The following is a 26,883-nucleotide window of genomic DNA, read 5'->3' as shown; positions in this document are numbered from 1 at the left end:
CAGGGTTTCCATACAAAATGTTCGGCATCGTTTCCACTCCTTCGTTACATTATTGAACTCAACATTATTGAACTATTAAAGAGGACTCGACACACATTTGGGTCACGAGGAGGTTGAGATTTATTTCCACCAGTGACTCCGCTTTCTAGTTGAGCTAGCACAGTTTGTTCTTACCCCCATTTCAACCTGCAAAGGCAGCTCAGGTTCTTGCCAGTTTCGATGCAGTAATATGGGAAAGCTTGCAAATACTTGCTTTCTTTGTCATGAGTAACGATTTTACGCTGAACCTTGTTGCTTAGAGGTTTTAAATTATATTTATAATTGGTGCAGTGAGTCTGATAGCGTTGCTTTATGGGAAGCGCATGAAAGGAAAACAGAAATTCCACAGCGGTGGCCTCCAGCGCTCCATCCTGCACTGAGTATGAGTGAAGGTCAAGGTAATGCTGCTCATTCCCTCGACTGGAGGCCTTATCAGATGTGTTCCCAAACAGTATTTATGTTTTTTATCGGCTTAGTTATTAATGTAGAAATATGTTCCTCTAATTGTTTTTAAAAATTATGAAGCTGAATGATCATAAACAAATCTACTGGGCACTTCCATCTTCCAGAAAACTTTATATAGCATCCCATGTCCACTTAAGTTTGCTTCAGATCCTTGTTTAGATCAGTTAAGTTAGTAAATATATCGTCATCAAACCAAATTTTGAGTTAAACTGAGCTAAACTAACTGAAGTTGGATATTAATTCACTCATAGAGCGATGGGGCATTCTTTTTAAGTAAAATGTCCAAACATATTGGATGCAAAACAACCAGAGGAGCACCAATTGCAAGTTTTTGGCCAATCGCCAATCTTTAAAAAACCTGATTCGATTTTCTTTCTTTCTTGTTTTTTGTCTAAGAAGTTGCTAAATATAGTGACTTTATGGTTGCTCAATTTGACAGTGCTGGATTTTCAGACCTTTTCCGAGGTATATAAGATCGGTGGATAAGATTAGTTTGCTATGCAGGAATCCCAAAATTAAGGAAATAGAGGCTGTTTTATAGTTCAACTGATCAATTGGTGCACCCCTGAAATAACCCACATTAAAATGCACAAAATGGCAAATGGACACAGTCGACCAGTCGCCAAGTTTAAAAATATTGGACTTTATTTCTAGCTGCGTTTCCATTACTAATTTGCTCTAAACTGCATCAGTAATTGTCAAGAAAGTGTTTTCATTGCTGTTTGGTGTTATAAACCAATTTCAATATGGTAAAAAAAACCCTGCTCATCCTAATGCCAAAACATTTAATCGAAAAACAGTTTGTTTTTTTAATTGGTGTGTTTCCATTGAGTAAATGTACTTTTAAGATCTCAAATTGTTCAATTATATGGTCAGTGGAAACACAGCTACTGAAAATGCAAAGTGACAATAATGCATTTCTCTATGTTTTGGTGTTTTAAACACTGTAATTAACATGTTTGTACAGAGATTGTATAATACAGTGTGTGAAAGATTTAATGAGATGCATTTTGGGACATTTTAAATACAAGTCGGCCATATTAGATTTATACTAGAGATCTGGGTTGGTGAGACATCTCCAACTTTCCACTTGATATTGCAGCTTTTCCGATCTCTTTGCTAATTTTTCGTTCTTTAATCAAAACTTAATAATTTCAAGCCCCTAATTTCAGCTTATAATAACAAGCTGAAATGCAAAAAGCAAGTCAGTGAAGATACCTGCAGTAAGTGATGTGGTTGTTCAGATTGCTCTGCCCTCTGTGATGTGTATTTGGATATGTCATCAATTTTAAAGACTCAAGACTTTTTTTCCCTTTTATTCTAGAAAGAATACAAACCTTTTCATTTTGTTTTTGCAGTCATCAGTCGGTCAAATAATGTCAAAACAACAAGCAACTGAATATTGCTTGTTGTTTTTATCTGCCTGCTTACAGTGTAGCTGCTAATGGGAGCCGGTGACCTGAATGTGTGAAGCAGATTGTGGAGCCTGTCTCAGGGCGAGCATACGTCACATTTTCCTTCATTTAAAATGCAATTCTGTCGCAACTAAGCTCCAAAAGCTAAATATATTTCCACATATCGTTCATTAGTCAGTGGCTGGAGAATACCCAAAAATGTAAAAAAAAAAAAAACAACAAAAAAAACTATTTTCTCTCTTATTTTCCTTCTTCCTTGGCTTGCTTTTCCTAGCATATGTTCCGCATCGCTTGCAGTCACAGCTTTTGCTTTTGACTTCGCTTTTTGATTTAGGACCAACACATGGATTCGCAGTCATTATTGCGCGTGTCGCATAAATCCCGTATGGCATTCTAGACATTTCTGTGGCTCGGTTTTTGAATGTGCATCATCTCGTGTGTCGATAGGAGCATGCAGAAGCTCACACAGCTGGAGAGGCTGGACCTGGGGAGTAATGAGTTCACTGAAGTGGTAAGTAGCTGTCAGTCTGTCGCTGCCCAAAGCGCTCCACCTCTCCGGAGGTGACAGCCTCTCCCCGCTTCCTTAATTAACTTGCTTATTTCTTTTTTTCCACTAATATTTTATAGTAGAGTTGTAAAATGTTGCGTATTTTTCCACCAAAACTTTAAAAGTGTTTTCTGATCTGTAGCCTGAGGTGTTGGAGAACCTGAATGGACTCAAGGAGCTGTGGATGGATGGGAACAAACTGACTTTTCTTCCTGGGGTAAAAAAAAACAAACAAAAAACAAATTTGAGTTGTGTTTTCAGCAGATTTCACCGAAGCTGTCCATCAAATTTACATTTTTCCTTCTTTAAGTAGAGCTTTTCTTTTCTGCTTGAGTGTGTCTTAAGAAAGTGGCCTGGAAATCTGCAGCTTTTCCTTTTTTTTTTCTTTTTCTTTTTTTAGATGTTAATGATTCATCCCGATGTATGGATATTCAGAATTAATTTCATGAGATCCTTATTTTTCATCCAAATGGCCCTGCTTTGCTGCAAAGTGGGTCAGAGCATTAGTTCTGCTGGCAGCATTTCAGCAGCATCAGCTGTAATCACAGACTGGCCTTTTATTAGCAATGAAGTCCGTCAAGCATATAAAACGAAAGGGTTGGCTGCAAATCATGTGAAATATGTGGGTTTTTTTTTTGGTTTTTTTTTTTTGCTTTCAAAATATGAAACTTCAGACTAGCGAATGTATTCCACAGCTAAGACGATGCTTCTCTTAACACCCTCTCCCATCTATGATTTATTGATTGATTTACTTATCTTTTTCCACACGCCGCCTCCTGTCCATTCAGATGCTGGGGATGCTGAAACAGCTGGTTTATCTGGATGTGTCGAAGAACAACTTGGAAATGGTGGATGAAAAACTCTCCGGCTGTGAGAACCTGCAGGACCTCCTGCTCTCAAACAATGCCCTCACACAGCTTCCCGGCTCCATCGGTGAGGATCACAGTTCGCTTGCACCTCGTTCGATAAAAGTCTGTTACGAAACGTCTCGCTTTCGGTGGCTGAATTCCTATCTCGGGTGTTTTCTAAGATTTCCTGTGTGGCTGAAGTGAATTTACTGTAAATACCAGCAGCTTTCTCAAAACACTTTCTTTCTTTTCAATTGTATCCATAAGATTTTTTTATTTTTATTCGAAATATAGAAGTACTTGTTAACCTATGTAAAAGATAGTTTACCACAAGTCACCATATCAGCAGGGTTTCTTCTGAAAACCTTAAAAAACAAGGATTGTGTTTTTTTTTTGTTTTGTTTTAATCTAGTTAAGTATGGAAAAGGTTTGAATTTCCAGAATTGATTCATTTACACACAGCTTGGGATGGATGGATAGATGCACATAATTGTGTGTTTACACAAATATTGCATCAAAAAATAAAAGTAGGTAATGATAACAAATGTAATTCACCAATTTGGTGATTTGGTTTGGTGTTATATTGGGAAGATGAGGTATATTTTTTATTTATTTATTTTTTAAAACTCGGACACAGTTGGAAAGTTGCTGGTTCAGTTCTAGCTTCCTGTTCTACTATCTGTTGATGTGCATCAGGGCAAAGCACTAAACAATAAGTCGCCTACCAATCTGTATATGAGTGTGATTGGGTGGCTCTAAGATAAAGTGCCCCATAACTAGAAAGATGCTATATGCCAATTTACTGACCACTGTTATGCTGGATGTGATATTTCAAGTTAGCAAGAATTCAGTGATATTTACGATAACAGTGGAGGGGCAAAACTTGAAAAAGAACAGAGGAAGGTTACTATTAAGTGGGACAGTCATAGAGCTGGCTTACTTATTTTAAGGATGGATAATTTATGTAACAGTTCAAAATATAGAGCAGCAGGCATATCTCCAAGTTAAAGATTTGAAAGAATTGTATCAGGAAAAAAAACCCCGTCAAAATCTTGTCAAATCGGTTACATTGATTGTCTGAGTTGCTTCCTCTGACACCGACTCAGCTCTGTCGGTGTCAGAGCTGAGTACTTCTAAGCTTTATACAGTATTGATGTCGGTATTAGCGAATCTAATTAACTGCTCTAATGGAGCCTCCTCTTTGTGGTTTAACAGCAAGTGATAATCAATAACTATCCTGGATTGTTGTCTTCCTCTTCCTGATTCAGTCTCTTCTCTTTTTCCTGTCTTAAGGCTCTTTCAAGAAACTGACGACGCTGAAGGTGGACGAAAACCAGCTGATGTATTTGCCGGACACCATCGGGGGGTGAGTGTTGAGGCAGTAGCTTTGAAATAATCGGCAGAATAAAACCAGCGAGATCAGTGGATTATTGTGCTATTTCCATCATCCGGTCACTGATCAGATAAACTCCAGGGGTTAAATCGGATATTCCCACAGAACATTATGATTGTGCTTCTTTTGAAGCACAATCATAATGCTTCAAAAGAAACTCCTGTAATGGTTTTTACTTTGTGGACTAAATCACATTAGCTGAGTATTGTTGTTTTGAATGCAAGATTGATCTGAGAAGGAGCTAGCGGTGAATCCTCAGACTAAAACAGTTTTAACTTTTCAGAAATTGATCTCATGCACAGCAGACAGGTACATGTTACCGCTGCCAAATACATTGTGACTCGATCTACTGCAAAGATTGAGTACAAAGATTAAAATCTATTTGATCTTTTTTTAATACCATTTCAATCTCACATCCATCAAATACCTACATCTACGTTAAACGACAAATACATTTGCAGCTGCAAAATAATATTTTCCCCCTTTTTATTGTTTCCAAACACTGACAATTATCCCATATGTCAGAATGCATTTCCTTGTGTGCTTTGACAGATTATGTGACAAAGCCTATGATTTAGCTTAATCCCCTGGAAGGATTTTAGCCTCCGCAAGCTCTTTTTCTATTTTTTATTTTTTATCTTTTGTTTGATGAACTCCCTTTGCTCTGTGATTTTGGTCAGAGCTGTGTCAGCCTGGTCATTTATGTTCAAATTAAGCTCTTGTGTCAAAACCGATTTCTTCCATTACTAATTGTTGTTTTCTTGAGTGATTTGGCAATGAATTGAACATTTGTCCATCATGTCATGACAATATAACAAATTTTAATATATAACAAAAAAACTCTTCTCAAATGTTATTTATAGAATATGTATGAGTCAATGACATGTTTAAAAAAAACAACAACTAAAACTTGCCTTAAATATAACTGCTTGTGTTTGGAGTGTGTCAGCTTTATGCATCTAGGGATTCCAATTTAAGGATGCACCGATTGCAGTTTTCTTGCCATCACCGGTCTTGAAAAAGCCTGACCTGCTGGTTCCGATTTTGCATGACTTTTATCCATTTATTTTTTTTGTCTAAAAAGCATCAATTGGTTTCTCTTTGCCTCTATTCCATAAAGACCCAACTTATAGAGTGCATGACACCTCAGCAGCTTTTCTTGACTTATTGCTTTATACCAGTTTTCATAGTTTTACAAATCTACCGACATGTCGACCCCCATTTCCTTAGTTTTAGGAGATCAGTAATCGGCTGATACTTGCATGTGAAGCTGATCTTATCCATCGACCTCATCTACCTCAGCAAAGGTCTAAAAATCAACCACAGTTGTCTTTTGCTCTCTTGTGAAAGAGGTTTGACTGGCGCACCAGGTCATGTCTGCATGTTTTCACTTAACGATACTCACACTGCTGTTGCCAACTCATTGAGTTTCTCGCTATATTTCGCAACATTTCAGACAAAAAAACACTATGTGCCAAAATCAGAATAAGCAGATCAGGCTTTGTAAAGAGCTGTAATCGGCGATCGGGGCACCCTTAACTTTTACATTTACAATTTTCACAACTATGTGCAACTTTGTGTTTGCATACAACCCCAAGTACATTAGCTTTATCACGTGGTTGTAACATATCAATGAAAGTTGAAAAAGAAGACTTTTCCAAGGCACTCAACTCAAATTAATGTCTGCATTAATGTAAACACTTTGGTTAAAATCCTCCCGAATCGCACCAACAGACTGACATCTATCGACGAGCTGGACTGCAGCTTCAACGAGATCGAAGCCTTGCCCGCGTCCATCGGCCAGTGCGTCAACATTCGGACTTTTGCTGCCGATCACAACTTCCTCTCCCAGCTTCCCCCTGAGGTGAGCGTGTTCGTCGGTTCGTAAATCACCGTCAGTCCACTCAGCTGGCTGCGCCGGCTCATCACTCACGGGTTCCCTGTTTGCTCCCCTCGCAGCTGGGCAGCTGGAAGAGCGCGACGGTGCTGTTTCTGCATTCCAACAAGCTGGAGTCTTTGCCCGAGGAGATGGGAGACATGCAGAAGCTCAAAGTCATCAACCTGAGCAACAACAAGTGAGTCTCGACTGAGTTTGTCGACTTACAGGAATTGGTTTGGCTTCTTTTCTTGGCTTCTGGTGGTAAATGCAGCAGTTGTATCCTTTTGGCAAATGCAGATATTTTGGCTGAAATAAAATCTGCTTTAATATAGCTTCATGATTTTGTTTTTTGTTTTGTTTTTGTTGCTACAGGTTAAAGAATCTTCCCTACAGTTTCACTAAACTCAATGAAATGACTGCAATGTGGCTGTCTGAGAACCAGGTGAGACGTTTTTCCGGATGATTAATCGTGACGAATCGATTATTGAAATAATAGTCAACTAATTTAGTAATCGATTAGTTGTTAACAGTAGTATGCAAACTCAAAAAAAAGACCAATGAAAGAACGACAGGCTGGGCGTATAATTTAGCCAAAACTGTAAAAAAGAAATGGCATTTAAAATAATAATATTAATAATAAAAAACTTTGTTCATAAATAGGCTAAATAGGCTCATGTGACATAGTTTTAGCTGAACCCTGTTCAAATTCTGTAAAGAAAAAAAAAATCCTATTAAGCGTTTTTTGCTAACCAATTATTAATCCAGTTATAAACTGCAGACCAACTCTAAACTGTATTAATACGTCGAGCAGAAACAGCCGAGATTTTCACATGGTAGGATTTTTTTTCCCTTTTAGCATCGAATGTTTATTTTGCTAAAAATGATCAAGCATTCACTAAAGGAATATTATTTTAAAAAACAGCAATTTTATTTATTTGTGATTTTTTAAAATGTATTTCTTGAATTGTATAAAATCAGCTGAAGTGGCTAAATGCATAGTCTTTTGCAAAATTGTGGCAATTTTTTTTTTTTTGGTGCAATTAATCGATTAATAGCCAGACCTAAAATAATCGTTAGTGGCTGCTCTAATGAAATCTGAACCATCAGATGGTCCCTGTAACTTGAAGTGAAAGAAATCCACAGTGAACCCAGAAGGTAAAACCAGGAGGCCCAAATGCATTAAACCACTTCCTGGATATTGGATCTAAACATGCAGGTCAGCCACAAGTGACACCCAAAACCCTGTCTTTGGGCTGTAGCAGGATGCTAATGGATGTTAGAAAATGAGATCCTTATCCTGAATGTTTAAGGGAAGCAGGGGGGTGGGAATGGAAGGAGTCTCCACAGAAACCCTGGTATTTGCCGTGTTTATCTGATTGACACTGAAGCAGTTTGTGAGATAAGGCAGCAACAGTCAGCCAGAGGCAAATAAGATAAGGATAGCGGACTTGATAAAGACGCATCTCTACACATTATGCCGTCGCTTGGAAGCCATCACATTTGTAAAAGCTTCATTTACTCATATAAAACAGAGTTTAAGAGCAAAAACTTTACCTTTTGTCCGCAGAGGCATAGCGCTGTTAGAGAGGACTCTGTACTACACAGCTGAATAGGTGTTGGGTTTGTCTGGCGCATAAATATTTACACATTACAGTCTACCTCCCACAAGATCCTTGAATAAATTATTCATGTCAATTCATCTCTGGGGTGGACTATTCTGAGACTCTGTTAAACTACCTTGACAAATCATCATCCCCAGGAGCTTGCAGCCATTTTAAAAATGCCGCAGCAAATGTTTTTGTACAGAATCAGCTGCTAGGATGACATGAAGACACCTACATGTAGAAAAAAAATTGCACCTAAAGCTTAAATCTAAGATGAAAGGAGAAAATCATCACATGGATACATGTGAGCAGATGCAGGGAGAGAGCTAGCAACCATCTGACACTGAAGTGTCTTAATGCGGCATCTGAGAACTTTTTGACGGGAAAACGCACCCAGAGGTTCTTGGGGAAACGTCCTTGTCAAAACACATCAGAGGTGAGGAAACTCAAACTCACCAGCTTCAAAGAAGAGGCAGACTAGTTTAGAGTACAGTCGTCATGGTATTTTAAGCCTAACATGTTTATGGAGTGGCAGCGAAAGTTTTTGAGAAACGTATATTTTAACTTCACTGCAGTCGAGAACTGTTCAATGGGCCACAACAGGCTAGGATACCGAAAACATGGATCAGTTTTTGGCCAATGCTGACGAATTGTAATTTGTATTTGGATCCTGTTTAATAGTTTTACTGTGAATGTTGTTTATTTTTGGAACAGAAAAAAACTTTATGCTCTTCAAATTGGGAACTGAAGGAAAACAGGAAAAAAAAGAAAGCAAACACATTTGAGGCTGATTTCTAATGTCCGGCGTAATTTTCTTTTGTAATTCTTTGATTTATTGACGCATTCAAAATACATTTTTCTAGCCTTCTTGTGGTAAATTGTTCCCAGTCAGTATAAAGCTGGATTTTACTCTTCTAACCACCTTTAGCGTTTCATATTAGCATCCAGCTTTCCCACATTTAAATATATGGACGACGCCTCTTTTTCCTAACTGAAAAATCTGGTACAGATCAGGTAAAACTGCAAAAGTACGCACTTACGAAGAAGTTAAAAAACAAACAGAAGGTTTTTGTTGTTGCTGCCTCCAGGAACAGCTTGACGTGATTCAGTAGAAATTGATTTCCTTTTAAAAAGTTTCTTCTGAATTGATCTTTAAATGCATCACTGATACTGAAAATAGCTAAAGTTTGACTCTTCTTCCTTCAGTTAAAAACATTCACACTGAAGGGCGTTGTGGTTCTGATGGGATTTTTCAGTTTCTGACCAACGCGGTTACACTAAGAGCAGATCAAGTTGAAGCTAATATGTGTTATCAACCCTCCGCACTGAACTGAGTGTCGGCTTTTAAAACTGTAAAAACTGTAACTTTGGCATTCAGTACCATTTATGTTGCATTTTTATAACTTGGTACACTGATTGTATTTAGGGTACATGGGGACTTTCGGTGTATGAAATTAGACTGTTTTATTCACTCACCTGCTCATGATGGGAACTAGCTTCAGCTAAATCTGGTGCAAAGCGTCTATTATTAATGTAACAGTACATTTCTTCTTAAACCCTTGAAATTTGATATTTTGAAGAAGTCGGTATGGAAAAAAAAGAATTAGTACTACTGTAAACTGTAAACTTTTTTTTTTAAACAATTACGCCAACAGTTTGCCACCTTTGAAAGCTGGCTTGCTGCTAACATATGTCCACAAAGAAAACTGTGGCCAGAGTGGAAAAGGTGAAAAACAATAGTAACTGTCCTAAAATAATTTTTCTAAATTGAAAACTTTTAATCATAATTGTATATAATATGATTGCTGTATTTATCAACTTTTCAAACAACATAAAAATGGTATCAGGCCAGAATTTAATTTTTTTTTTTTATATATTAGTGATCAGCCAGAAAACTGCAGTCTGTGCACCCTTACTCGGTACTCACACGATCTTTGATTCTTTTGGTTTAAAAAGGTGTGAAACAAAGTTGGTGCTTTATACCTGGCAGAAAGTAGAATAACATTTAATTTAGTGCTGCTAATTTTGTGTTGTGGCTGCAACTTCTGACAGCGTATCTGCTTTGGCATCATGTCGTCCATCTTTCTCCTGCTGCCAAAGTGAGGAAACCCCACAGCTGTCCTTTTTTTTTTTTTTTTTTTCTTCTTCTGTTTTTCATTGAGCCTTTGACAAACGGCTGCTGACTCTAGATAGATGACCTTCTTTCTTTCTGTTTCCCACAGTCAAAGCCCCTGATCCCCCTCCAGAAAGAAGAGGATCCAGAGACCCATAAAACCGTGCTGACCAACTACATGTTCCCTCAGCATGCAGAGGATTGTGAGTGCTCCACAAGACTCATAAAACCTAATTCAGTCTCGTAAAAAACGTCTTTTCGCTTAGATTAAATTTGCTTAGCCGTTGCATTGCTCGGACTAAAGTTACCATGTTTGTTTTCACAAACCTATGGGTGACCTACAAGGATCCCCGGCTGCATGTTTGATGAGCATTTGTTATAGGAGGCGGCAGGAGAAACCCGAGTGGCTGTCAGGCTTCCATCTGTTGCTTTGCTTTTGGTTTCTCTTACAGCCTGATAGCATGCAGCTGACCCTGTTGCATCTCAGCTTTTGAGTAATTAGAGGTTCAGGATCTACATGCTTAAGCTCCTGAAATGGTCAGAAGTCAAAAGCTTTCTTCTCCGCTCTTGTTCTCATTTCCCCCCATAGCAGCTGTTTGTCTGTTTTGATTTCTATTTCTTTTTCTGAACGGCTGGAATTGGCGACCACTTCAGCGCCGTAATACAGTTTTACAACTTCTTTTGATAAGGGGGGAAACAAGTACACACAAAAATGACTCATATCACCCACTGAACCCTCACATGGCTTAACTACAGTTCTCAATAAAGTTTTCTCTCAGCGGAGAGAAACCAGATTAGATCACATCAGTGGCTTTTCTACACATGAGCAGGGTAGGTAGGCTCGTTGCTAAATTGAGGCCAAATATTATTTTGACACAGAAAAACCACACAAGCTGTTTTTTTTCTTTCCAAAGTGTCTAATGCAACTGTGAACTGTCTGTCTGCATGCTCAGAGGTCACATTATGATCTATACACAGGTGCATAATCTATTCCTAATCATTGGCAGCTGCAGTAAAAAGCTGCTTCCTGCTTTAAGATGAGTTTGCAGGAAAAGCAGTCACTGTTTTAACCACTTGTTTACATAACTGTGGCCTTGTTGTCCTACTGTTGCATTTATATGTTAATGTATGGCAGTGGCCACAGCTGAATGTGTTTCATAAACTAAAATAGCCCTGTTTTGTTCAGAACTGCATTTATGTGAAATCTCCAGCTATTACCACATCCATTCTGCTTTGCTTTGACTTATCAAATGCTGTCACAGTGCCATCTGGTGGTCAAAATCAAGCTTGAACTACAAAGATTGACTTATTTATTTTTAAAAAAATTATATGTACAACTAATCAGCATCATGGCTTCTGTTATGCTCAAGTTATCCCTAGCAGCGACTCTGAAAACTTCAATCCGGCTCTCTGGGAGGAGCAGCGCAAGCAGCGAGCTCAGGTGGCCTTCGAGTGCGACGAGGACAAGGATGAGAGAGAAACACCGCCAAGGGTTAGTGAAGCACATTTGTTTACGTTTGCATGATTCCTAATAAGTTTGGAGGATCATTTAGGAGAACTATTATTAAAATGTTTACTTCCTTTGCAAAAAGAGACAAAGAATTAATCTTGTTTAATAACTTACATTTCTTTATAAAGGCAGCAGTATTATGTAAAATTGACTTTTCTCATCAAAAACATACCTTTACTGCTTTACTGTTAACTTGATTGAGAAATCCTTTAATCTCCCTTGACAACCATTCAGCTGTGCAAAATGTCGAGGTGGACAGAGCGCCACCTTGGAAGACGATTTGATATGAGCATTTTAACACAGTTACTTGATTGTGTTGTAAAATGGCACTATGTGCCTGGAAAACACATAATGCTGCCCTTCAGCTGAACTCTCCTTTAGCTATAGCTTGTATTACATTTTTTATACTTTAAATATTTTTTGTGGTCTCCTGTAAACATTTATAATTGTAAGGTTTATAGAAAATTTAAATCTGGGAAGATACAAAAAAAAAAAAAAAAAAGCTGTGTTTTGAATACTGGAACTTCCCTCCCTCCGGAGGGCCAGGGTTTTTTGGAGGGTTCTTTTTCTGACCGTCTTCATTACTAAAGCAGGAACCAGGACCTAAAACCTTTTAGAGGAGCTGTTTCATGTAAAATGTCAGCCTTGGCGGGGTTAGTAGTAGTTTTAATCACATAGGTTGAGACTTCCTCAACACACAAGGACCCCAGCATGATAATCTTTCTGTTTCACTGTTTTCATAAAAACTTACGTCACATGCGAAGAACAAAGGAGTTGAGCAGGCCACAGAAGTGAATAAAGGAGAAGCAGAAGCGATTTGGTTTCTCAGAAGCTGTACTCCGTGCCGCAATTAAAGTTCCCACACAAATAGTGCAACCTTGTTGAAAAGTGTCAAATTGCCTGCCGAAGTGACTGCAGCTGAAACGCTTGTTAACTTTAATAGTCTGTCATCTGGTGGACTTCCAGGATCAAGACTGGACTCATTCACCAAATATTCCCCAAAAATTTAGACCACCAGCAACAAGGCCTTCTGAAAAACACTGCAAAAACAAAAAATGTTATGTATTTTTGGCCTATTTTCTGATGCAAATATCTTAGTACACTTTAAAATATGGCAAAAACTAACTTACAAATAAATTTTCAGCCAAGTATCAGAGCTTGTTTTAAGTCAGTAATCTCTTAATATTGATGGAAAAAATACTAGTTATGAGTGTAATAATCTGCCTGTGGAACAAGACATTTTAACATATAGTATAGGAAAAATATCTTTTTCCAGTGTCAAAATATTTCACTTATACTTTGTGTACTTTTGGTAACACTTTATTTGAAGGTGGGTGAATAAGACTGTCATGACACTGTCATAAACATGACATAACACCTGTCATGAACATCAATAAGCCTTCATGAATATTTATGACTGTTGTCATAAAGCGTCATTCGGTAAATTATGACACTTTTAATACAAAGTTGACATTATTCAACTTTGGAAATCATTACTGTTTAAACTTTACCTTTAATAACATAAAGTTACCTAATTTTTAAAGTGCAATCAGTAATACTTTTATAACAAATTTATATCAGTTAATTTTGTTTTATTGTACAGGCACTAAAGTATTTGCACTAGAAAACCAAAAATACTTGGCAATATTTTGTGTTTTTGTCGTGTGAAGCTGTTTCTGAGTCGACCACTTCAACAGTCGTTAGATCCATGAGTGAATGAAGATGGTGGCTTTGCTTGACCAAAGACAGTCTGGTGGGAATAAGTAGGAAACCCTAAACATTGGCGAAGAAAATGGGATTTTCCAGATTTTTTGAGACCTTTGAATCTAAACGTGTATTTGCATTCTTCCAGGAGGGACACCTAAAACGCTACCCAACGCCTTACCCAGACGAGCTGAAGAACATGGTAAAAACGGCCCAGTCTGTGGCTCACAGGCTGAAGGAGGATGAAACGAGTGACGAGTCTGGGAAGGAATCCAAACCAGTGGAGAGGAACCACATTGGAGTTCAGGATGTGGGAGTTAAGGTCAGCTCTAGCTAAAACAAATGTGGAAATAAACCAGCTACTTTCATGTGTTTTCTGTTTCTTTAGTGAGTCATGGGGGGCCTTTTGTGGCCCTTGAACTTCTTACCACCACAGATTTTATCTGTGACCACCCAACACAAAGAAGTAAATTATTGTGGAAGGAAAGGAATTTGTGGTTTTTTGGTTTGTGGAACACACCAAAGTAGGAATAATCATGTGAACATTTTTTACAAGGCATAGTTTATTGTACGTAAATGTAAATTAGGGCTGAATCAAATAATCGTGATTAAACGATTAATTAATCAACAAATTGTTTAGCACAGTGGTTCTTAACCTATTTTGAGGTACCGAATCCCCCAGTTTCATATGCGCATTCACTGAACACCCCCCCACCCCCCGACACAGAAAATAATTTGCGGAATTCTGATTTATTAATGTAATTATATTAGTTGTATTACCTCCCCCACGCCACTAGAGGCAGTACCAACCCCGAAAAGATGCGACTAAGGAGCAGATTTAGACTATAGAATTTGGTAAAGAAAACGGTGAGCTTTGCTGAAGTAATTAAAGACACAAGTTCAAATCCATGCTGAGAGGAACTCCTTCAATCAGTGCTCCTACGCAGCTCTGATAGGCTCAGCCATGTAACGTGATCCTCTGGAGCAAGTGATGGCAAAACGGGGCGTCATCACGACTTTACACAGTGTGTCTTTACCTCCGCGGCAGAGGCTCCCCCGAACCCCTGAGACCGACTCATCGAACCCCTGGGGTTCGATCGAACCCAGGTTAAGAACCACTGGTTTAGTAGTTGATTAATCATTAACTCAAGTACACAGACTCAAAAAAAACAATATTTGCTGAAAGAACAACATATTCAGAGCAGCAATTCAGCCAAAACTGTGTAAAATATAAAAATACAAATTTTGCATTTAAGATAAAAAAAAGAACTTCTGTAAAAACTAAATTTCCCATTAAGCACTTTTTGCTATTCAATTCCATGATTAAACCAAAAAAATAAATCTAGAGATTAGCCTTACATTGTACTGATGTTAAGTCAAGAGGAAGGTGCTGAGCTTTTCACATGTGGTTTGAAGTATTTTTTATTTTTTTTTAGCTGCATGGGCATTTTTTGCTACAAATGATCAAGCACTCACTAAAGAAATGCAATAACATGCTCAGTTTATTTGAAAAATGTATTTAAGTATATATTTGTATTTTTTAATGTACCGTATTTTCCGCACTATAAGACGCACCTAAAAACCTTCAATTTCCTCAAAAGCCGACAGTGCGCCTTATAATCCGGTGCGCCTTATATATGGACCAATATTGAGCCACAACAGGTCCAGCAACGGACCTTACCAGAGGGGCCGCGTTTCATTGGCTAATGCCCATTTTAGGTCACAGTGCAGCTACCACGTGCGTGACCGTCTCACAAACACAAGCTACAGTAGTAAACATATGCTAATGTACATTGTGGACCATCAAAACCATGAATGCCGACTTACCCAGCCTTGCAAGAACAATAGGCATCAGTGATCTTGTCCACAGCTATATTTATGCTGAGGGTGTGAGGATCTGCTGTTTTCCTCATCTATCGGTAGCTTTTAGCTGTGACGCGCACAATGTTGGAGGCATCCAGTGGCTCAAACACCTTGATGTCGTCCAAAAAAGATGACATGAACTTGTTGGTTCCCCTGTCCATTGTCGTGGCTGATATGTTGTGAAAATCCGGCAGAAATGCTACGCTAATTAACTCAGATCGAAATGAAAGACGTCATGTTTACACAGACATGCAGTAGGCTGCTTACGTAGTTGGTCCACTACGGTAAGCAACCGCCAACTTCCTTTTCCCCCGTAGAAGAAGTAGTGCGCGGTGCATGCTGGGATAGTTGTCAGAACACTGGTTTGTTAATAAAGTTTGATAATACATTTAAAGGGGGGGAGGGGCAGGGGAAGAGAGACAGAGACTGCAGCGGCAGCGTGTCGGTTGGTCTGTGTTACCCAGAAAGCAGTTGGGCATAATATCGCAACACCAACACCGTGAGTGAAACAACGACTGGGCCAGCCTACTATATAAAGTACTCGGGGACCATTTCTTTATTAATGTGGATGTGTAATAATAGAGTATGAAGCGTCTATTCTATGCACCTTATAATGCGGTGCGCCTAATGTATGAAAAAAGTCCTAAAATAGGCCATTCATTGAAGGTGCGCCTTATAATCCGGTGCGCCTTATAGTGCGGAAAATACGGTACTTCTAATATCATAGAAAAAACGTTTAAGTGGTTAAATGAAAAATCTGCAGAATGTGTCCATTTTTAAACTCTAATTAAAATTCAAAATAATCAATTATTCAAATAATCTTTAGTTGCTGCCCTAATGTAAATGAAAACGTTCAATCTACAATCAATCTATTTTGTTCCACAGGTGATCGAAGGCCCCTTTCCCAACGGTGTGGCATCAGATGTTGACGCTCCGGTCTCTTCCACTTGTCCCCAAAGTTCTTCTGCAACTGAATCCAGAGAAACGTCCGAGCCCTTCAGCTCCCAGAATATTCCCCTCAAATCTTCCGAAGGTTCAATGATGAACCACGAGGACACACTGGAGGTGGTTACTCAGTTTTCTCCCTTTTTCAAAAAAGAAAAAGAAAATTTGAAGAAAAGATCCAGCTGTTTAAAAGGACCTGTCTTCATTTTTAGGACACCGAGGAGCTTTCAGAGGAAGAGGAGATGAAAATAGCAGAGATGAGACCCCCACTTATTGAGATTTCAATCAATCAGCCTAAAGTAGTGACTTTAAGTAAGGATAAAAAAGGTAAACCCTAAAATTTAATTTCAGATGTTAAGATTTTTTTTTTTTTCCAGTGGTGCTGAAAGGCTGGCCGATAAATCGATTTTTATCAATTAATCAAATTATGGGTTTTTGAAGATTTAATTTTCGGACAATTGAATCGCAGTATTAACTTCTTGGGTTTCCATGGTTCAGACTGATGTCAGCAGCCAGCTAGTTTTTTATTTAGTAGAAAGAACTACACAAACTGAGCTGCTCACATAAAGGTCCTGATGATTTCTTTTCTTAATACATTTTTTCCTGGTGAAATGACATCCTTTTTCTGCTAATATTATGACTACATTCTTATAATGAAACAGAAATTCTTGTAGCCTGGCCCTAATACTCTGTGGTAAATCACACAGAAGAAATGATGGAAATAAAATCCCCATTTTGAAAGTATTTTCTATAATTTCTTCTTTAGAAAAGAAAGCGAGCAAAAAATTGATTATCTGGTGTAAAAAAAATTGGAGACATATCTTCCAGACATAAGTACCTTTATAAAAGTGATATCTCTCTTCAATAGATGATGCTGATTCTTTGCTGGACGACGCCGTAGCCAACAGCAACCAGAACAACAGCAACTGCTCGTCGCCATCGCGGATGTCCGACTCTGTGTCTTTAACCACCGACAGCAGTCAGGACAACTCTCTGTGCACGCCAGAGAGGGAGTCCAAGATGCCTTTCCTTCCAAAAAGCAGGTAAGCTCCCTTCTTCTGAGCTTAGCCATCATCCTGCCGTTTCCACACAGTCTGATTCTGTGTTTCTCTCTCGGCGATAAATATTACTAGACAAGACGACGAGAATATGAACCAGCCAAAAGACACCACCCCTCTCCTCCACAACGGCAACGGCTCCGAACCGTCAATCCAGACCCTGTTAAAAACCCAGCAGACCCCACCGGAGTACGACCTGTCGATGGAAGCCTTCATTGAGAAGGGGATCACCAACGGGATGGGGGACGCCTACACCAAGTGGGACCAGATCAATATGAACGTGACCAAGCTGCCGCCGTACCACGCCCCGCAGTTCAGCGAGCTGGACAAAGCAAAGAACGGCTCGGTCAATGACTGCAACGACTTCCAGAACGGGAACCAGCAGGGGAGCGACTGCATCAACAGCCTGGTGAACAGAAGCCAAGGGACGAGAGCGGAGACGTCCGCCTCGACGGGCGTGGCCGCCAGCAGCGACATGTCGTTGTCTCGCAGCACTGAGGAGCTGTCTCCGGAAAAAAGATGCCCGCTGCCGCCGCAAGTGACGAAATCCCACAGCGTCAGCAACATAGAAGCGGGTGGGATGAAGCTGTACTCGTTCGATGGGGACAACGAAGCTGCCGCAGCAGCCGCGGGTAGAATCGTCCCGGGGCCGGGAGCTCAGGGTCAGAACATCGTCCGGAGCAAATCGGCCAGTCAGTTACTCAACGACCAGAATCTGCAGGTCTACCCCGGCTCTTTATCGTCTTCCTCAGACCTGCTGTCGTCCTCTAAGCCTCCGGTCAGCACCAGCAGATATCCGGGTTCGTCCAGCATGAGCATGGGAGTCCCTCCCCCTCAGTATAACATCCAGTACGCGAGCAGCGCCGTGCCTAAAGACGGCCTCTGGGCTCAACGGGACCACCAAGGCTACCTCCCGCCTCATCCACACTCCCTCGCCAACACCAACTACTCAAACCGTAACCAGGCACCTCCGTATACTCTACAGCCCCAGCAGAGGGGCGTCCCTATGGCCCCCATGGGAGACTGGACCAAAGAGAGGCTTCATTCTGCCAGTGGACCGCCTCGAAGCAGCACTCTGCAGCGGCAAGGCAGCTCCGCCTCCTCAGTCTCCATTGGCGACCCAAGGCGTGTCCAAGCTCCCGAGGGGGAGTACATGACCTACAGGGACATCCACACCCTCGCCAGGGGGCCACTGGCAATGAGCCAGGCCATGCAGAGGCCCTTCTCCGCTCGCACTTACAGCATCGACGCACCCATCACTTCCAGGCCCGTTGCCGCCAGGCCCCAGCCCCACGAGCTTCCAGAAAGGACCATGTCCGTTAGTGATTTCAGCTACCAGCAAAGCAGCCCCAGCAAGAGGCCCAACACCAGGGTGAAGTCTGAGCACTCGCTTCTCGACGGGCCGGGTCAGGTGTCGGGAGGGATGGGACCAGGGAGGGTGCCAACTGACTGGAGGGACCAAGTGATGCGGCACATTGAAGCCAAGAAAATGGAGAAGGTAAAAAAGAAAAGTGCTGATGTGACCAAAATATTTCAGTGTTTCAACGTTTGTTTTTCTAACTGAATAAATAGTTTTGTTTAAACTAGAGGTTTATGTTCTTCACACCAACTCTACAGCCTATTCAGATACATCAGGGTGTCTATGCCTCCTTTAAAAGTCGTGTCTAAAAGATTAAGGCCTTAAAATGATTCACTTTAAAAACTAAGTTGGCCTCTAATTTGTTAATCACATGTCTTTAAATATTCCAGTCAAGACAAAATTGATCTCGCATTGTTTTTTTCTCACTGGATTTTTCTGCCAAGAAAAGGTTTGAGTCGCACTCTGACGTCTCCATTGCGTTGCGGTTCCTGTTAACTCACTGCTAACATACACTTGCTAGCTAGATAGCTTTTTTGTCTATCATGGATAAGTGCAAATTTATTGCCAGTAGCCTAGACAAAGTTTGTACATTTCTGCGGAAATACAATTGTCTTTAAAATGTCTTAAAAGTCTTAAATTTGAGTTGCAGACTGTTGACAGTATTATACTCTTTTGCACCACAGACAAATGCATCTGCATCTTCCCACATCAAGTTCTAAATCACATAAATTTTGTTTTTAAAGTCTTTTTATGCCAGAGAAAGCCCAGAGTGATCCGAGTTTGGTTCTGCCCTGCCCCCACTTGTTGCTGGTCAGCAGCGTGAAACATAAGTTCCTAGATTTTGACACTAGAAGCGCATATGTAGCTGTTTGGAAATATTTATTTAATGCAAAACAAAAAAGTTTTGCATCTTCTGTGAGGTTTGAAGCAAGCCATGGAACAATGAGAGTACTTTTTTTTTTTTAATTAAAGCAGTTTTATTAAATAGCCGTTTAACAAATGGGTTTACCAGAGGCTACTAACCCATCAGTAGAACTCCTCTGATTCACTGCATGCTGATTTTTACTGTATCTGTCCATGTTTTTATCTTTTTGTTTATCTGTCACTCATTTGGTGGATTGCATGGCTACCTTCCGACATGTCGGCTGCTTCCTTGTCGTCAGAATGCGCTGTCTCGCTCCTATAATTTCAATACTTCTCCGCTGAGCTGGTCTCACTACGGCAGCTGTAGGGATATGCATGCCAGCCAAGGGGGCATGGCCTTTAGCGGAGCTGACCGACAGCCCTATGGAGCCCTGAGCTTCCGTGTGAGTACTGTGAACTTGTAGCCAGCGCCAGCAGCTCAAGCTCCAGCTCCTGCTAGTTTCACATCATTTTAAAAAGTAAAGGAAATGTCTGTTTCCTTTTACACCAGATGTTGAGAAGTAATCAGACCCTGAGAAGCCATCTTTGGCTTGTCCTTTTATAGAAAACCAGAGTTTACTGTTTCTCAACATCTGATTTCCTGTTACTAAAATTCATGTGTGGTGATTGATTTCAGTGAAAACTGGACAGATTCCAGTTTCATGTTCCCTGTGATCATTAGGGGAGCAGCTTTTTAACAGGGGCCTTGTTTTTGTTTTGTTTTTTTAATATAGAAAATAAACCAGTAGATAATTAAATCCAGTAGAAAGCTTAAATGTTTCTAAAGCTAATCTTATTTAGCCATCATTGTTATGTAAGCTGAACATCAGACTGGACTTGGGATGCAAACGATTGATCGATGTACGATTAATCGCAAATTAATTGTTTATTAAATCAAAATGAGTTCCTATCAAGTAACTAACAACACGTCCACTGAGGTCTTCTTTTAGTCTTGTAGTTTGGCCACCATCCAGCAGAAACATCCTAAAGCAGAGCCAGTTGATAGAGAAACAAAGATGGCGGCACCATACCAGAGAAACGCTCGAAATAGGGTCCAGTGTGGGATAGAAAATGCACTTTATGTGGTTCTGTTTTGAAACACAAACACTTGTCTGGAGGAAACTCAGATTTTTAAGAAAATGGCAGCTTATCGATGGGTAACATCAATAAGCTCAATTAACTTTAGATCATTAATCGATACTTTTCATCCCCTAAGTGGGATAAAAGAGCCCCTTTTAAATATGCTGTGCTCTTTAACGTAAAAAAAAACCCCTCAGAAACATCCCAGTATTCCTCACCATCTCATCTCGAATAATTCCTCTTGTGATTGTGACGGCTGTCTGAACCATGATGTCTCCTCCTCTAACTGCATTTGTAATGTTTAATTTTGCTCATCCGTCATCTTCACTCCAACCTCTGATCACATCAGCCTGACTTCGTAACCTCCCACTTCATGTGTGGACTTAAAAATATGTTGATGAAAGGTAAGATGGCCGAAGTGTGTGTGTTAAGGACGTAGACGTGGGAATTGGCATAGATGGAGATTTTCGATCCTGTTTAATCCATGTGTGTTGTGTTACTTCTTCTATTCCTGTAAACTTAACCACAGTCCACTTAGTTCTTGATTTGAGCAAATCACAATTTAATGTTTCCCCATTAAAAAGAAACTGATATGCTTTTTCCTTGTTCCTCTTATGTCAAATTAAAGTCTTGCTTTTGATGTCAACACAAGGCAAACTATATGTCCCTGTCGTCCTTTTGATGTCTCCTGCATATTGATTGAAAAGGTACCAAGTAGATGTTCGGCGTGTGTCATTTCAGTGCAATAATTATCCACATTTTCCTTTCAGGATGATGTTTTTGTAACTCAAGGGCCACAAAGCTACACCATGGACCCCCACAGAAAAGTAGGTGTAATTCATGTTATCCAGTAAAGAAAAACCTAAATTTGTCAAAACTTCTGGTTTCAACTTGATTTTTACCTGTCAATATTTAGCAAAGCACTGAGCTTGCACACATGTGCCGAGCAGTCTGTTTATCAGTGTGTGTTTCTGTCGCCTAGGTGCCTTTGATGAATGGTCAGATGGGCCCTTCTGTTCGTCCTCAGATGAGCCAGACCTCAATGGCTCGTCACCCTTCCAGAGAGCAGCTCATCGATTATCTGATGCTCAAAGTCTCCCAGCAGCCCCACGGACCTCCGCGCATTCCTCACGACACGCTACAGCAAGAGGTGAGGTCGTCGGTTTCCCTTGTAAAACTAAAATGAAACTTTAGCTTTTTTTTTTTTTCTCGCTACTATTACAATCGCTTGTTTAAGTCTGCAGGTGTTGCTAGCAGATGTTATTTTTAATCAGTAATGGGTGTTTCATATTATTAATACCCTTTTAACTTTTCGTATTTGGTCCTTTAAAAAGAATGCAAATGTCTTCTGAAGTCACCCAGTTGGTAAACAGAGTCTGCCTGTGTGTAATTTAATCTCAGTATAAATAGAAATGATGTACATAGGTGTCAGGGTATTTTTAAAGAACATAAGCAAATAAACTGCACCACAAAGAAGTGGCGAGTAGAAAGCCATAAGAAATTCTGTTATCAGTTTGCCACAAGCCGTGTAGACAAAGAAGGTGCGCGGCACATTGCCCTGAACATGCCACCCCCACAGTAAAACCAGTGGTGCCAGCATCGTGCCTAGTGGGACACCTTTTCCTCAGAGTTGAAAGAACATGGATCCTGTTACATAAGAACAGGACGATTGTGGAAGAAAACCTGTTAAGAGGCTGAAAAAGACTTGAAACTGAATCAGATGTTCACCTTTTCTTTTCTCCCCTCCCAGCTTTTTCTTTTTCCAACAGTTTCTTCCACTCCATAAAAGACTCAAACTCTTAAAGTACTTATTTTATTTTCTCTCTCATTCAGCTGCATAGATCAATGCTAGGATTAAGTCTGAAGTTCAAGGGGAGAAACTTACAAGGCATCATGTTTCTGGGTATTTACTTCAAACCTTCCCATCAGGAAAAAATCTGTCCACACAAAGGCTTTGCAAATCTCTCCCTAGATTTATCTCTCCCGTTTATCCAACATAATCACTGTTCCTGTCTTTCTAACGAACCATTGTGAGTTAGTTTGACATTGTTTTCTTTAGAGTCCTGCTGTTTTTGCTTCTGGTGTGTATTAATGAAAGAGAAATGTGTAACTGACGGGGAGTGAAGTGAAACAGTAGCTTATCAAAAGTGTGTGGGTGTGTTTCAGATCCGTGTGAAAGTAGAGAAGAATCCAGAGCTGGGTTTCAGCATATCGGGCGGAGTGGGAGGCCGGGGAAACCCCTTCCGTCCTGAGGATAATGTAAGCTTACACCTTTCATCTTCTAGTCTTTCTTTTTGCTCTTAAGGACATTCTGTGCCCCGGGTGCCTACAGAGTCTGGAAAAGTTTGGAATTGGATTTTAAGTACTCTTCAAGATCTAAACAAGTATCTGTCCATCCCTTCCTGCATTAGTTGTCCGTATGTGCGTCCATGAATTTATCCATCCGTGCTTCGCTCCTTTCATCTATTTCTCTATCAGGGCTGAAACTAACGATTAATCAGAAAATGGCATATTCTCTGTATATTTTTGTTACCCTCTTAAGCCTTTCATAACATGTTAGAAATACACTAAAATGTACAAATAATTCAATTCCTTGATTAATTAAGAAAAAAAAAATTATTGCTTAAGATACTTAAGAAAATCTAAACCAGGTGAAGCTAAAACTATACCGCTTCAGGAGTTTTAGCTAAAATATATTTATCAACGATCTGGATACATTTTGCATTTTTGTCTATGCACAATGTACATATTTTTTTTAACAGTTTTGGCTTAATTACTGCTGTGAATGTGTGGGGTAATTTGTTTTTGTATATGACCGTTTTTGAGTCCGAAAACTCCAGTTAGCTGATAACTAAATAAGTTAACGGTTATTTCATTAATCAATTAATCATGATTAATCGTTTCAGCCCCGTTATTTTTTACTTCTGTCCATTAGTTAATCAGCACATCCAGTCAGTCTGTGGTTTCTGCAGGTTTGTATTCAAAGCCTGTTTCTAACCGCTGTAGAAATGCATCCTTCCCTATTAACCAAAAAGAGAGGGAGAACCCTGAAACCATGTCATATTTTGAAATAAGAAAGGAAAAAAAAAAGTTTTTTTTAGACATTAATTTATTGTTGTAGTTGAAAACCACTGCATTTTATATCTTATGTCATTTTAGGGCATTTTTGTGACTCGAGTTCAACCTGAGGGGCCAGCGTCCAAAATCCTTCAACCTGGAGATAAAATAATTCAGGTATTGTGCTTAAAAAAAAAAAATGTAATGTTGGTTCTGGTTCGAAGGGGGGAAAAACAAACTTTTTTGTGCTCGTTTTTGTCCACAGGCAAATGGCTACAGCTTTGTGAACATCGATCATGGGAATGCAGTGTCCCTGCTCAAGACGTTTCCAACCACTGTGGATTTAACGATCGTAAGAGAAGTGCAAGCGTAGACTCGACTGCATCTGTCCGACAGACCGGTGCACCACAAGAAAGGAGAGCAAAGAAATTTATGGTGACTGTCATATTTTTATACACAGAGGAGAGACTGATCTGCTGACACCTATTGGGACTATTTATAGCCGAGATCCTCGGAGGTCTTCGTCACCTCGATGCAACGGGGAAAACCACTGAATGTAGTGGGTCTTAGTGAAACAGCAGCAAACACATGCAAGTACGCGTCCTCAAAAGGCCGTCACTGTGGTATACATATATATATTTTTTATACGAAAACCTGAAGATTTGATGAGAACTCTGATCTCTGTACAGATCCGCTTTTTTGTTTGTTTTTCTAAGTCAACGACTTATCAACCACTTGTCAAGATTCGGGTTTTACTTCCTCAGATGGGCATGGAGGCGACCACTAGGGGGCAGGGCTCCCACTCTTCTCTTATGTCCTTAAGTTTGCCTTTTATTTTTTTAATTATTATTCTGTAGCTGAACCATTTCCCAGTTGCCAGGCGACATTATTAAAAGGGACTGCGTCACGTGCTTCTCATGGGGAGACGAATGTAGATCAAGGAGGCGTTTGTTTCTGTTTTTTTTAATGGAAGATCAAAGAAGGAAACGAAGAGGGAGAACCATCCACTCCGACTTCCGTAAACCCGTCAAGATCCACCTCAGTCATGTTCTGGATAACCAGATCTGTGCCATCCGGAAGCTCATCCCAACTCGTCAGACGTTTTCAGAAATGCAGGTGTTCCTTCGACCAGAGAAGAAAGCAGAATGGAGTTCCTCGCATCGGGAGAAAAAGCGGGTTCTTGTGTTTATGTCTCTTTTGAAAAGGTACAACTTTTGTTTAAAAAAAAAAAAAAGAGGACTAAAAATGGGGCAATAAGTACATCTGGTTCCGGCAGGATGACATAAAGGTGCTTAGAAGTAGACAAGCTAGCTTTCGATGAAAACACCTCAAGGCAACTCCATTTAACCAAAGCAAGCATTAAAATGAACAGAAGGTAAAAGCAGGGACTGTTCTAAGAGAGATTTTAAGGATCAACATGTTTCGTTGTGGGGATTTCATCTTTTAGGTCGCCATCAATGCAAAAAAAATAAATAAAAATGTTTGCAACATGAAACATTTTACACAGAAGAAAACCACAGGTTGCCTTTTGTGTCTGTTTTGTTCCCGTCACTCATCACCTCGAAGCAGTCTTGTGGGTTTTTTTTTTTTGTTTTATTGTTTTTCCTTTGCTGTACAGAGAACAGATGGGAGACACAAATTGTCAAGTGCCATAGACCTTGAACTGTTTGAACAAGAGGAGGGATGTTCAGCTCTTCCCCCCCGAGGAACCCAAGCAATACCCACATTCGCAACCCCTTCGAATACATCTGCAGCATAATGGCTTCAAAGCAATATTTAAAAGCCTTTATTTTCATTCCCACGGCATCGTTTTTAAACCTAAACACAAGCTTTTAGTACCCCTGATGATTTTATGTTTTTTTATATTGTGATTTTTTTTTTTTTTTGGTTTGTGTTTTTTTTACAATGAAATGGCACAGAAATTATATGTGTGTGTGGCATTGCTCAAAAAACAAAATCTCTGCGTTGTGACAGAGTTTTCATCACTTTGGCCGAGATATTTTACTGTTTTGTCGAGTACTGAATATCTCGCTGTTTGTGTGTTTAAAAGTTTCCACTGTGGGGTTTCAGCATTCCGAAAACAATTATAAAAGGACTGTGAGAAATAAGTGTGATCAAGATTTGTATTATACCCCCACCTGTTGACATTCAGACACAGGTACAGCAGCGAGACGTGTTTCCCAAACTAGTGGAAATGATAAAATACACATTGTCCAGTGGATTCCTTCACTTCCATCACTTGTTGCCAGTGAAATATCTTGTATTTTTGCTTTTTCCATTGGCAACCAAATAAAAAAAAAAACTACTTCCCCCCCCTCCCCATTTTAATTCATTTAAAATAAACGAATAAGTTTCTGTTGAAAAATATTTGTTCCAAATGAAGCTGGCCATTAGTTCTTCTACTTGATTAGCAATTGGTCAATTTTTATTTACAAGAAAATTACATTTTTCGCACATTGTGTTGTATTGTACTCTGATGAAATCCTTGATTGTATTTGTTTTAAAGTTCTTTGCTTTTTTTTCTTGTTTGTTTTTTTTTAACGGCAGAGATTAATTTCTTGGGTTATGGTCACTTTATAATCACTTCAAAAATAAATTTGTCTACTTTAGACAATCTAGGGATGAAAACAAATCTTTTCACTGTTTCTTCATCCACGTTTTGTGTTTTTCACTCCCACTTTTGTATTTATTTAGCAGACTTACATGAAATTTTAGACCTTACTAATCAAATTGTAAATAACTGAAGAAACATTTGTGACTTGCGATTGTAAAACCAGCAATAAATTGCAAATGCAGAGGCTCCCATTTAAATGTATAGCTAGTATTTCTAATGTTTCTCTGGAAACGGTCACAGTGAGATGATTGATATGCATTTATCCAACATTCCAGATTTTGTACATAATTTCCTGTTTCAGAAGTTACCTGTGGGACAATAAACTAATGCTGTTTAACAGTGATGCTTTTGTTTTACTGTCTCGATCGTCCAGGTTCATCTTAAGGGCTAACGACAAAACTGGGAAGAACTCAATAAGTGCTAGTTTTGGACCTGCTGAAGATAAATTGCAGTAACTGGTAGTTATTCAAAAATGGCTTCATTTAA

General features: G+C 39.6%; 1 protein-coding gene across 5 annotated transcripts in view; it reads left to right on the top strand.

Moving 5' to 3' along the window:
- Positions 1-26,740, top strand: part of erbin (erbb2 interacting protein) — a 61,001-nt gene extending 34,261 nt beyond the window's left edge. For 3 of the 5 annotated variants that reach the window (XM_088010801.1, XM_088010800.1, XM_088010802.1), the window contains 19 exons: positions 2,367-2,430; positions 2,609-2,683; positions 3,255-3,399; positions 4,608-4,680; positions 6,442-6,571; positions 6,667-6,782; positions 6,959-7,028; positions 10,413-10,506; positions 11,674-11,795; positions 13,666-13,839; positions 16,266-16,445; positions 16,538-16,652; positions 17,194-17,368; positions 17,459-18,881; positions 21,497-21,553; positions 21,709-21,876; positions 22,893-22,985; positions 23,886-23,960; positions 24,049-26,740. In XM_088010801.1, coding sequence (XP_087866927.1) covers positions 2,367-2,430; positions 2,609-2,683; positions 3,255-3,399; positions 4,608-4,680; positions 6,442-6,571; positions 6,667-6,782; positions 6,959-7,028; positions 10,413-10,506; positions 11,674-11,795; positions 13,666-13,839; positions 16,266-16,445; positions 16,538-16,652; positions 17,194-17,368; positions 17,459-18,881; positions 21,497-21,553; positions 21,709-21,876; positions 22,893-22,985; positions 23,886-23,960; positions 24,049-24,156 — 3,457 coding nt within the window. In that variant the 3' untranslated portion in view covers positions 24,157-26,740. Of the gene's footprint in view, positions 1-2,366; positions 2,431-2,608; positions 2,684-3,254; positions 3,400-4,607; positions 4,681-6,441; positions 6,572-6,666; positions 6,783-6,958; positions 7,029-10,412; positions 10,507-11,673; positions 11,796-13,665; positions 13,840-16,265; positions 16,446-16,537; positions 16,653-17,193; positions 17,369-17,458; positions 18,882-19,906; positions 20,051-21,496; positions 21,554-21,708; positions 21,877-22,892; positions 22,986-23,885; positions 23,961-24,048 lie in introns of all 5 variants that reach the window. The other 2 variants (XM_088010804.1, XM_088010803.1) reach the window with 2 other exon arrangements.
- The last annotated feature ends 143 nt before the right edge of the window (positions 26,741-26,883 follow it).

Source organism: Poecilia mexicana, unplaced genomic scaffold, assembly GCF_051168715.1.
Source record: "Poecilia mexicana isolate PSO_F unplaced genomic scaffold, ASM5116871v1 scaffold_12, whole genome shotgun sequence".
Taxonomy (NCBI): Eukaryota; Metazoa; Chordata; class Actinopteri; order Cyprinodontiformes; family Poeciliidae; genus Poecilia; species Poecilia mexicana.
The sequence above is the reverse complement of the archived record's forward strand: the minus strand, read 5'-3'. Positions and strand labels throughout refer to the sequence as shown.